The sequence below is a fragment of the Cheilinus undulatus genome, linkage group 20, assembly GCF_018320785.1.
Source record: "Cheilinus undulatus linkage group 20, ASM1832078v1, whole genome shotgun sequence".
NCBI classification, from domain to species: Eukaryota; Metazoa; Chordata; class Actinopteri; order Labriformes; family Labridae; genus Cheilinus; species Cheilinus undulatus.
The window spans coordinates 29,152,168-29,164,945 of NC_054884.1; the positions used below are offsets into that span (position 1 = coordinate 29,152,168).

The 12,778-nt window shown below is 38.6% G+C and overlaps 1 protein-coding gene across 1 annotated transcript; it reads right to left on the reverse strand.

Moving 5' to 3' along the window:
• Nucleotides 1-3,901: 3,901 nt before the first annotated feature.
• On the reverse strand, nt 3,902-12,311 carry LOC121527839 (alpha-N-acetylgalactosaminide alpha-2,6-sialyltransferase 1-like). Its single transcript, XM_041814848.1, has 9 exons — nt 12,048-12,311; nt 11,611-11,911; nt 11,156-11,318; nt 9,588-9,750; nt 6,051-6,189; nt 5,864-5,967; nt 5,056-5,139; nt 4,742-4,841; nt 3,902-4,190 (listed from the first exon to the last, which is right to left on the reverse strand). The coding sequence occupies exons 1-9, from the start codon at nt 12,146-12,148 to the stop codon at nt 3,999-4,001; spliced, it is 1,347 nt and encodes a 448-aa protein (XP_041670782.1). The 5' UTR covers nt 12,149-12,311; the 3' UTR covers nt 3,902-3,998.
• Nucleotides 12,312-12,778: the final 467 nt, after the last annotated feature.

Here is a 12,778-nt window from a genome sequence, read left to right on the forward strand (position 1 = left end):
TTGTTGACTTTGCTTCACAACTATCCATAAATATATAAAACCACAGATGTTATTAGTGTAGGAGGTATTCTACAGATGTCACAACGCCACAAACAACCATTATTTTCATGGCTATGCAAGCAGGAGGAGGATGGCTAGTTCAAACAAGAAACCTCTGTTGACTTTGCTTCACAACTGTCCATACAGATAAAAAACCACAGATGTTATTAGTGTTGCAGGTATTCTACAGATGTCACAGCACCACAAAAGAACCATTGTCTTCATAGCTATGCAAACAGGAAGACACCTGTGACTACTCTGAAGAGAAACAAGCTTCAGCAGCTTGAGATAGGTTGTACAGGGTTCTTCAACAATAAAAGCTTTGGGAGAATGGCAAAGAGAAAGCCACTGTTGAAGAAAACTCAGATTCAATCTGGACAAGAGTTTGTTTGGCTCCATGGTCAAGTGGAAGAAAGTTATTTGGCCTGATGAGACTAAAATGGAGCTCCTTAGCCATCAGACAAGATGCTATATCTGGCAGACATAAAACACTGCACATAACCGCAAACGCACCATCCCCACTGCGAAGCATGGTGGTGGCAGAATCATGCAGTGGGGATGCTTCTCAGCAGCCAGCCCTAGAAGGCTTGTGAAGGTAGAGGGTAAAATGAATACAGCAAAATAGAGGAAAATCCTGGAGGACTATCTTATTCAGTCTGTAAGAAAACTACAGCTTGGGAGAAGATTTATTTTCCAGCAAAGCAATGACCTGAAGTGTACAGCAAAAGCTACACAGAAATGATTTCAAGACAACAAGGTGAATGTTCCGGAGTGGCAGAGTCAAAGCTCAGACCTCAATCCAATAGAGACTTAGCGGCGGGACTAGAAAAGGATTGTTTATGCCCGATCCCCATGCAACCTGACAATGCTTGAGCAGTGTCGCAAAGAGGAATGGAGTAAAGTCCAGGCTTGACTGAGACCTATCCACACAGACTCAGAGCTGTGATCACAGCCAAAGGTACATGAATATATTCTATTTTTTACCTTACCCCCCCCCCAAACTCATATCTAAGAAAAGCCAATTCCTCCCAGGACCTGCTTGGAAAAATGTAAGTTTAGTTTTCACTGACAAAATACAAACATTACAGGCCTACAAACACTTTTTCTTGACTATACATGAACCATCCAGTTGAAGGCAGCCGATTGCATGGAGGAAAATCAGCGAAGATGAGCCTCTTTTCCTTACATACGTCCAGCAGTCAGGAGCCAAAATAAAATACTTCTTACTGGGACTAAGATAAAAGGTACTTGTGATTTTAGCCTAGAAGAGTTACATTCCTTTAATTCTCTCAACTAAGAAATGGCTGTAAACTGGGGTCATCCAACCACTGTTTTCAGTTTGGTTTGTTGTAAATTCTTGGATTCACAATGTCTATTTTGCCTTTTTTTTTTTTTTTAATTTTAAAAACCTGATATTTTTTGGAGCATTATGTCAAAATCTTTGATTTTTTAAACCTTGAAAATTTTGAGTTTGGTCCTGAAAATTATGAATTTTAAAATTCATATTTTGAGTTTGGTTTTGTGTAAATACACTGCTTTGCAATCTAAAAAATTATGAGTTATTTCCCCTTTAAAAAAAATTTAAAATAATAACTTTTTCCTTAAAACTTAGTTCTTTATTTTTTATCATGTAGGGTGGCCCTAACAAGCCACCATACATTATGTTTCCAATTATGATTTAAAGAATATATGCACATTTAATTACGACAAACAGGACCCGATGCCCTCCAGAGATCTTTGGCGCCCCCCCAGGGTTGCCCAGACCCCAAGTTGGAAACCAGCGTTCTAAAGGTGTAGTGGTTATCATTTTCAAACACAAAGAGTGAAAAACCAACAGCCCGTGTTGAGAGTAAAAGACGAACAAAGTGTGTGCTCTTCTTCACCCTCCCTCTGAATGTTTATTAAGGAATATTGCTTCATCACTACACAGCTGTGCCCTCACACAAAAGTCCTCATTCACATCTGTTACATCCTGTTAAGATCATCATCATCATATTTACACAAGGAGTATTTCATGGACAGTTTAAAAAGTAAATACTCAAAGACAAAAAAGTGCAGAGAAAACAGTCAAACACAACTCTTAAATACTGAATATGTAATATTGTAAGGCAATATGTTCAACCAGCGTAATAAAACATCCCACACCAATGTATTCACAAAACCACGTCTTAGAAGATCCCCATGATAATTGTAAGACAATCATGCATGTAAGTGGAAAATGTATCATTCATGTGTATGACATATCAATCAACCTTAAAGTACTCTCTGCAGTCATAAACTGTGATTGTTGCATCATGGTTTTAAGCTGCTGATGGCACATCCTTCTGCATCTGTAAGCAGAACACTCACCAGTTAAGTAACAGCATTTGATATGTATGTACAACTAGTATCTGCACTACATCTTTAAGGCATGTCCTTAGTAATAAATGGCTTCCTGTTAACATGGTCATTTGGTCCACGAGCACTGAAGTTTTCATGTGTATGAATCCATAGCATTTCAAACAAATTTACAGTTATTAAACTGTTTAAACATGAAAGTTCATGAAAAGCCTTTCTATAAAACCTTCATTTTGGAATGCTAAATGTCAAGTATTTGCCTTATAAAGGTGTGTAGCGCCACATTATGTAATAACGCCGCATTATGTAATAACCCTAACATAGGACTTAGTGTGGGCTCCAAGGTATGCCCTACCCAACTACCTTGCCCTAACTCTAACTGCTTAGTGACTTATGGCTAAACCTAACCCCCCTTCAGGGCTGACTCCCCCCACCATGCCAATCATAGATTCTGGCCCTCCTAGGTTCCTTAGGCTTCACTTTAGGAATCACTGGTTTAGGCTGGTCACACTACGATTTAAAGCCTGACTTTAAGCTAGATTACAACCTGATTGGGGGCTCCAAGCAAATGGCACAAGTTCAAGTCCTGATGTGTAACCCATTTCCTTTATTTTTTCACACTCTCTCAGATTCTCTACTCCAGTGGTTCTCAAATGGTGTGCTGAGGCACACTGGTGTGCCTTGGGAATTCATCTGACTTTACATTAGTACTACAACTGTGCAAAACTTAAGACACTATAACCAATGTCCTTACTGAATGCAAGCGTTACACATTGCATTGCATCATGCAGCATTGCATGCTCACTGTCCATCTGTTCTGTTCAATATGCAAATGTAAATTTACATGTAAAATATGACATTCCATGCTTTTACTTAGAAAGTGGAAAATCCTCTAACAGTTGTGAGCCACATAGTTTTGTCTCCATGTTAGCACAAGTCAGATCTTAACATTTTATAAGTGGTTATGAAGAACATCCATGCATTACACTCCACTTAGTAAAACAAGTTATCAAGTTTAGGGACTGAGAAAAGTGGAAGAAAATTAAGAATATCCTCTGGTGGGACACTCCTGGTGCCTTGTCATCCTCTGTGCAACCTCTTCCCTTGTTACTTGTCCATCTTAATAGGAATGACAGAGAGGAAATAGGAACAGGGTGACTGGGGATAAACCTGGGATCTGCAGTGCATCACTTGCAGGGTGTCAGGATGCTACAAAAGGAAACTCTGTAACCAAACTGATTTTGTAGCTGGCGCTCACTCACATTACACGCAGTTGGGACATTGCTACACATGCTAAAAAGGCTATTTTGCAAGGACATTAATATGGTGTGCCTTGTGACGTCAGCTTGAATTTTGGTGTGCCTTGGGCAAAAAAGTTTGAAAACCACTGCTCTACTCTATCAACTGTCCCATCCAGACAAAGGCACAAAAGCCTAAAAATAAAACTTTGAAAAAATACAGGCACTAGTTTGGCCATGGCAACAGCACATTCTCAAACCTCATTTGATTTTCCATGACAGAAGCCTTAATAAATAAATAGTTTATTTTATTCTTCTACAAAATGACCTAAAGTTCCCCCCAACATCAGCACTGCCATTCTCAAAGCATAATTTGAGTTAGTATTATGTTCCTTTCTCTGAGTCCGCTCCTTGGTATAACTTTATTACTTTCATGTCATGTAGTTTTTTCCATGTATTTTTCTCCAGTATGTAGTCATGGTTAGAATAGAAAATAACACGTGTTTTAACATTGTTCTCAAAGTAGTAGTTGTTGTATTTCTTGTGGTCTTCGGTCATGAATCCATACGCACTCACCTGGAGGTGACAAAAAAAAAACAGGATTTGTTAGAAGATTTCACATTTTGAGAGTTATTTCTGATGTCTGATGTTCAAATACTGCTACCATTATTATTTGAGTTACAGCCACATCCTACAAAATGGGAGACAAGTTCACAAGTGCTTTGACTTTGTCTCTCATTTGTTGTTTTTTTTGTTTGTTTCTCTTGTCCCTCTCCTCTTCCTGCTTTTCTCCCACCCCTACCTCTCCTTCTAGGCCTTTCCAACCCCAGAGCAGCTTCAGCAGAGGGCTGTCAAACCGAGCCTGGTCTGTTTGAAATTCCTGACCTACAATAGGGAAGGTTTGTGTAGCAGCTGTAAGGGGGCTAAATACTTATGCTAGTGCTGTGCTCATGGTAATTAACACTGGTCTATTATAACAGGCCACGACGGAGAGTACGGTCCAGACCTGCCCTCTTTTATGATAACTTTAGTTATGAATTGGTGCTAATTAAAAAAAGATTGATTGATAAAAAGTGTGGATACTTCTATAATGCATTTGGATGAGTTATAATAAAAAAATAACTTACAATGTCACATGTCTGCAGCGCCAAGAAGACAGTAAACGCTCCATTGGTTGGTCTGACGATTGGCCAGAATGTAGCATTTAGATTACGAGACTTTAAGAACCTGTAGGCAATAAATGATTAATACAATATAAAAAGACAAAAAATGGTTCCAGACTTGTCCATCTGAACATCTTTCTAACCTGTCATTAATTTTGCTTTTCAAAGCCTTTTTTTTCATTCAACATTGTTTTAGATTTTTATTTTAATATTGTGAAATTAATTTCTCATCTATGAAGAAAATGCATTCTATATAAAAATATCAAAAGGAAGTCAACCTGTTTCGAACGTATCTGAGGAAATCCGGGTGCAGAACATAAAAGCGACTCTCGTTAAACTGACCGCTATAGTAGGTCCACGGCCTGGAGGACAGAAAGTCAAGAGAGAAAACAGAAGATCATTAGGAACTGAGCCAGCAGAGCAATTTTCTGTGTCTGTGTGAGGCAGATCTCAAGTTGACCCCATGGCCCTGCAGGAGAGTCTGGTGTTGAAAAATGAAGGCGTCACGCAAGTGAGAAAAAAAAAATACAGTTCCTGGAGTGCAAAATCCTTTGACAAAAAGGTTGAGTTCTTTAAAAAGGTGTTTTTGGTAATTCATATCAATATTCTTTATTGATTGAAGAACTTTTGGTAGTAGGGTCTGTCTCTGTCATTGAAAAAACATCAAAAGAACAAGTTTTAGTCTTATTTTCGTTAGCAAAACTAATGCCATTTGGAGCCAGCCTAAAGTAAATTTTTCAACACCAGAGGTTGTGAAACAGGTGCCAAAGTCCTAGCTAGAACTGGCGATGTAAAAGGGGCTACTGACAAAACATTAAAGCGTATAACAGTTTTTATTTTTCACAAATATAAAAAAGAAACCTATGCAGGCTTTACAGCTTTCACTGTTGATGCTGCACTTCAGACAATGGGTAAAAGGGAAGTTTTCAAGTCCCCAGTAAACTAAAATAAATTCTACTTAGAGCTTTTGCTTCCCTTATTGTACTGTAAATGTACCAAACTGTACTCAAAATCAAAACTTTGTGATCATTACACCACACTCGATATCTTGTAGGTGCTTTTGTTTACCAACAACTTTTTATTCACCGTGAGTTGCGATACGGTCCAGCAGCAATCCTCTCTCTTTTGAGAAGACCTGTGAGCCAATTGAAATCTCTCATCCCTTCTGGTATCATGACGTATTTTATTCCCTGCCAAAGTAAGAAGGAGACAGATGAGTGCATGAGGTAGTCATCGTTATAATATCATACTATTCTTATAACAGTTTGAATACCTCATCACTGGGGGCCGCTGTGTATCCATACTTCTTGAAAATATACTTTGATGTAGTGATGGAGTGGGCCGTGTGAACATAAACAGACGTTCTATTTCCCACATCCTCCTCATGACCTTTAATGACTGCACCATTCATCCTGCCACACAAACATTGAAAAATGTATTTAGTGTCTATATTACACACACTTCAAGTTTTGTAGAAGCTTTGCACAAGTAACAATTAGAAAACTCTTCATCTCACACTGGTGTCTAAAATCCCTGACACAGTAAACTTCAAGTACTGTCTCTTTAAGGCCCCCTCCCTACAAGCCGACTTTCTTCTCAGCAGGACTACCACATGGAGTTTGGCGACTTTGTGAGGTCATAAAATCTCTATGGTACAAAATCTGTGGCTATGTTCAATCCTTCAGAGCATGCATTTGAGGATAGATTCAGTCACAGCAACACATCAAATGCTCTCCAGTTGAAAGGTTCCTTATTTCTCCTAAAGTAGGATCTATCAGATGCAATGGTGTGGCTACAGATGTGCAAGAGACTGCTGGTGCCACCTTAAATGGCAACTGGCATGCAGGGGCTGCCAACCAGTCTACAAATAGCGGCTGACCTGATTGTTACAAACATTTTGGGAGACGTTAGCCACTTTTTCAGCAATGTGACACTTTCTAGTTTACCTTACCCCGAGATCCCAACTCTAAAACATTCAGCTTCATACACAGCAATAAATAGAGAGACACTGGATCTAGAGGGGATTGAGAAATTCAAGTCCAAGACACATCAACACCTCTAGCACAGGTAGGCACTGTTAAACTGTCTTAATACTATGTTTTAGGTAAGACGGAGCAGCAGACCCCACTGCATGGCTGTGTTTTAAACTGCAGTGTAAATATAACCATACATTTCTCAAACTTGCCTACAACAGCACATACAACCATGTGAAGCCTGAGCAGTGGTAGAAAGTAACTAACTATATTTACTCATATTACTGTAACTGAGTAGCCCATGTGCCATATATCTTGGAAATACTTGGGATTTCAAGACATTTATTAGAGCCCTGCATAGGACTTCTTTTACTCTAGCTACCACATTGAATATCATCCACTCTCCTGCACCCTGCATGAAGCCTGATTATTCATGCAAAACTCTGAACAAACACTGCCTTCGGCTTAACCACAAATGAAAATTAATGTTCCTCACTATTCAACACAAAGCTTCCTCTATGAATGTAGCAGGAAAGGAGAACTCAAACATTCACATCTTCAATAAGCATAACGGCTCACAGCACAAATCAGTGGGTTGTTGAGCTGCTAAAAAGCCCTGGACTGATTAAACCCCTGATTATATGAATAACAGAGAAGTTAAAGCCATATTTACTTTGATGTGGACAAGGAAGCAGGTGTGTCATCTTGTCCAGTAATGTAGCCAGAGGAGAGAGGCTGGGTGTTCCCTTATTGAAAAAAACATTATGCCAAAATATGGACACATATCTGGCATGTCTGGGAAAAGATGATTCACCTGCTCCCTTCTCCACAATCAAAGTAAGCTCTCCTTCAACAAATAACTTCTCTTTATGAGCATGCTAACCCTCTGGTATTGTTCAAATTTTGCACCCATTCAGGACAAAAATGAGCATATAGAAAAACATTCCCAGCATTGCAACACAGCATCCAATATGGCAGCCTCAGTACTTTAAGCAGTCAAAAAGCTCACTGTAATAAAATGTCTCACCTCATATACACATTTGCACTAATCCACCATCTTAAGTTATCTTATGTGCCTCATGTAAATCTGACCACATCTTTGCATATTTTATACACTTGATCACCTCTCTTCAGCACACGGACTTTATTATATTAGACAAAATGCCTACCCAAAGCTTGTGCATATTTTAATCTTAATTTTTATACTTTTAAGTTGCTTTTTTATGCATTTCATGTTTAATTCCTGTACATTGAGAGCAAAGCTAACCATAGTCAAATTCCTTGTTTCCCAAGCATACTAAGCAAATAAAGCAGATTCTGAAAAATGTATTAAATATATATTTTCCCCAGCTTTTTTGATTGATTATTTCCCCCAACTTTAGTCCTAATCAAATATACCTAATACTTAAAGATTTAGGGGGGTTTAACCCTTTAAATGTCAGTTTGAATACAAGAAGCTGCTATTCTTTTTTATGACCAGAAATAATACTAATAATAATTTAAAAAAAAAATAAAAATCACAAAAATGTGTTGTTTTCTAAAGAAATAATATCAGGTAGAATTTTGTTTTACTGGTGTAGTCCTGATTATGTCAAAGTTTATCCACAACATTGATTTTAATGCTATTTTTGCATCACATTTAAAAATTTTACAACACAAATAAACCATTTTTGGAAAAAAATGTCCACTTCTAAATACTGCTTTAAAAATATTACATATTAATATTTTCCCCTAAATCTTTCACTGAACTCCAGCCTTAATCAAAACTTCTAAATGCTACTAACTGCTAAATCATCAAGAGTGTCTATATGGTGTAATGGTAGCCAGGAATACTGACTAACCAGACCTGCTAGACACAGGTGTCTTTATACTACAATCATTTGAGGCACATCCACTGCACTCAGGCGATCCCCATTTCACCAGTTGTGAAACTGCTGGCACCAATCAGACTACATGAATTTGTAACGTTGCAGCTCACCGCCAAATGTCAAGCTCAGTTATTCATGTTGGGAACAACAAATGGTCTTGTGTGACAAAATCCACAGCGCATCCAAGACGCCCACAACCATGGTTTCAGAATTCATTTTGCACTGTCGTTTATTTTGAGACCCTGACCCGAGCCATTCAGGATCCCTCCTGTGCTCACTACTGCACAGGTAATACATCCATTACTACCTGGCTTTAGAGAAAAGAACAGCTCTTTGTCTTGTAGTGTGACATAATTAACATCACATCCAAGACGCCCCATGACCACGGTTCGACAAGACTAGCATGTCAGAATTTTTCTTGCATTGCCGTCTCGTTTGACACCCTGACCTGATGTCATGACGTCAGTCCTGACACCTACCAGCAGGAGAGCATTTGCTCCTTATCTTTGAGTCATCATTTGCCAGAGTGACATTATGCAAGTCCCCATTCTTCTCCATCTGGGTTTTATTTGAAAATAAAAAAATAAATGTTTGGATCTGCAGCCACCACAGAGACCCATCCTGCACAGACTCCTCAGACAGAACTGAAACACTTACAGAGGCCTCTGTCACCTTGCAAACAGCTGCACTAGTATTACCTACTGTAGCCAACACTAGGTCACTAAAACAATTATCTTGAAGAGCATAAAGTTTCATGCCTACCAGTACCTTTTTGAACGAGCATAAACAGATTTACAGTCCACCAGCTCCTCTGAATTTTTTTTTTTTCAGCGAGTCTCTGGATATGTTGGTTCAAATGATCAAATACAATTAAAATCCCTTGCGTAAAAAGCCTTTTAGTGTTTTAAAAATCTTCTTTCCAGTAGCAAAAGGTCCTAAAAATATCCTGTAAGGATTATTCTCTCTTACCTGATAACGTATTCATGAGCATCAATTTCTTTCCCCATCTTAGAGCCATTCAGGATCCCTCCTGTGCCCACCACTGCACAGGTAATACACCCATTACTGCCCGGCAATGGAGCAAAGAGCGGCTCTCTTGGCTTTGGGATCAACCTCACTGCTCTCATCACTTCTGCAAAACAAAAGAATCATGCACATTAACACTTATATCAAGAACTTCTTCGATGGAAAACTGAAAACTTCTCAAGTGAAGCCAACAGATTAAGCAGAACTTATGCACTAGTGTTTCTGTAATCAATACATCCGTTAAGTATAATGTTAAGTAAACATGTACAGATACGTAAAGAAGTTGTGTTTCGTTTACTAACACCTCCCACACTCACAAATCTGAACATCCCATCACCACCTTCACTGGCAAGTTTCCTGTGAGAAACACCATTTCCCCTTATACGTGCAATACGTCGTGTTTCTCTACTAGATTTTTCTAAAATAATCTATTTAAGTTCCTAACCTTACATTTTTATTAGCCCCTCATTTTTTGATTAATCTTTTGATAATTTTCTTCTAAATTTGCACCAAATAAAAAGTAAAATTCCTAATCTACTTCCCAATAAAACTTGATTTTGATTCTAAATAAAGGAAGTACCACTAGAGGTATATGCTGGGCTCACTGTGCTTATCATAAACAGGAAAATATAGGTTACGCAACCAAAAAAGTGGCAAAAATTTGTTGAAAGTGGCCAAAAAGTAGTGAAAATTCAATGAGAGGAAAAATGAGTTAAAAGAAAAAAATGGGAAAAACTGCAATTGTTAAAAGGTGTAAAAAAAAAAAGGTGGAAATGGATTAAAGAGACAAAGAAAATTGGCAAAAAGTGGTCAAATGTGAACAAAACAGTGGCAAAAATTAGTTAAAAAAGTGTCAAAAGTGTGGACCCTGGCAAGTGCTTGCATAATGTGGATTATACCTGGGTAGAATTTGGGGAAGCTTTTAAGTTCTTAAAAAAATGAATGCTGCCTAGTCTGTCATTGAACTTAACTATTTGGCTTGGTTATGTAGAACCTCGTAGCGAAGCCACGACCTGCACAAAATTCAGAATGCTGAGAGAGAAGTTTGCATCAAAGTTACTGATCCAACACACGTGTTTAATCACTATTTTATTGGGCTTTTCAGGGGACTGTCACTGTCATGGGCTGGCTTGGTTCTGAGCATAGCTGTCATTTCCCCGACTGTTAGAAAGTATTGTTAGTTTGACTGAAATCCAACTTTTCATTACAATAACACATTTTCATTTTTTGTATGTACGAATGTAAACTATAATTTAATTTGGCAACCTTAATGTGAAAATTGTTGAGATTTGCAATCTTTCCCTATTTTCCAATATGAGGACTGTAAAATGGGTCATCCAGTGAGCAAGAATCCTTCGAATACTCCAAACCACAGTTATGGTAATAAAAGACAGGTGCAGTTTTGTAGTATTCAGAGAAAACCGAGATAATAAGTATCCACAATAAATGCATATCCATCAGCCAGCACTCACACATAGCAATTATGGAAAAACACAGACACTCAAACTCACCTTCATACTTGAATCCCAAAAAACCAAAAGGGTTGTTAAAATGTGACAGCCTGTTCCACTCGCTCATGTTGACGTTGTCTTTATACATATACATACGGATGTTGGGAAGGAAAGTCTTCTTGAAGCTCTCATTCTTGGACTTTCGCAGAGATTGGGCACAAGTCTGAGAGTAAAGGACAAGATGTAAGTTTATGAAACAGGCAGAAAAGGTAGAATTTCACTGAAATGTGGCTGAATCTATTGCTTTATTTGAGGCCTGGAAGAATGGGAAAACAATTAAATCACAGAAGAGTAACTGATCAAATAAGATGTCAAAGTATGAAGGGAAAGTAAACAGAAACGCACGAAAGTCACACCTAAGACAAACTAGTGTGCAGTAGATCAGCTCACGCCATTTGTACCCACTAAAACAGTGTCAAGGTGTTTACAGTCCAATCTTGTTTTTACATGCTTACAGTCTGCATGGGTAGGGCATCCTGGTTATAAACATCCTCAAAGTCCCAGATAGGAAGCTTCTTGTAGGCCTTTATGTCGAGAGGAGGCATGGGAGTCTCAGGTTCACGTGTGGAGACTCTCTGAGGGTCAGTTTTGGGGTTTGACACGGAGTTTGCCTTTGCTGAAACAGCAAGTTTATCTCCGTGTGTCTTAAGATCATCAGGTGGTCGAGTCGAGTTTCCTTTTGTGCCCCAGAGTTTAAAATTCCCAACAATAACAAAGCTCTCATCTTTGGGTCTGTATCCAGAGAAGGTCGGCCAGCTGACGAGGAAATTTAAAAAATATATATATCCATAATTCAAAATATTAGTTCTGGGTTTAAATAGGCTAAGTTCACGCACCGCGGTAGAAAAAACTTAGCATAAAATCTGAAAGACGGAAGTGTAAATGAACTTACCCGATGTTTTCAGGTAAAAATTCCCAAGAAAGCATTAAAGTGGCGCAGGCAAGTACTGTGACAAACACCATATAGAAAATCTTAGGGCTTAGGAGCGCCATTCCTCACAGCCACAGGCTTTATGTTCAATTAAGAGCCGAGTGTCAGCGGTTTCTTTGCCTTCATACTTGGGGATAAAACCACCTGACGTGTAAGTGACCTGTAGACCTGAGTGATTGCTGGGCAGGGCTGCTGCTCAGTGTACAGAGGCAGAGACACTGAACTTTCACCACACCTTTTTACTCATTTACGGCACAATTGTTTGCACCTGTGCCCTTACTAATGAGCGTTTCCGTAAGTTGGGAGCTCGAGCTGGTTTCTCATATTTGCCGTCATTAATGCCCATTAAAGGGCGTTAACTAGCCTAACGGGTATTTAGTGGTATACAATTGAAGCAAGCTTTGGAAATTTGTGATAAATACTGTATGAAAAACCCATTTAAGTAATTTTATTTATTTTATTTCTAAAGGACGGCTCCTTATCCCTGCGCTGCAGGACAGAAAGATTTAGAAAATCTTTCATACCGTCAGCTATTAGACTTTATAATTCTACAGTAAACAGATGAGAATCCCAGACGATTGATTTTCCCTTCGGGGATAAATCAAGTTCTTGTATTGTATTGTATCAACACATCCAACTCCCTTTATGTCAACATCCATCTTAATAATATTCTCAGGTAAGGGTACAATTAT

Excerpts from the sequence above, each read along its gene's own strand:
- LOC121527839 (XM_041814848.1), bottom strand. The coding sequence starts at position 12,148 with ATGGCGCTCCTAAGCCCTAAGATTTTCTATATGGTGTTTGTCACAGTA. Across the intron at positions 11,319-11,610 it reads ATGCCCTACCCATGCAGACT|ACTTGTGCCCAATCTCTGCG; the intron begins GTAAGCATGTAA and ends CTTTACTCTCAG. Across the intron at positions 4,842-5,055 it reads CTCAGATACGTTCGAAACAG|GTTCTTAAAGTCTCGTAATC; the intron begins GTTGACTTCCTT and ends TATTGCCTACAG.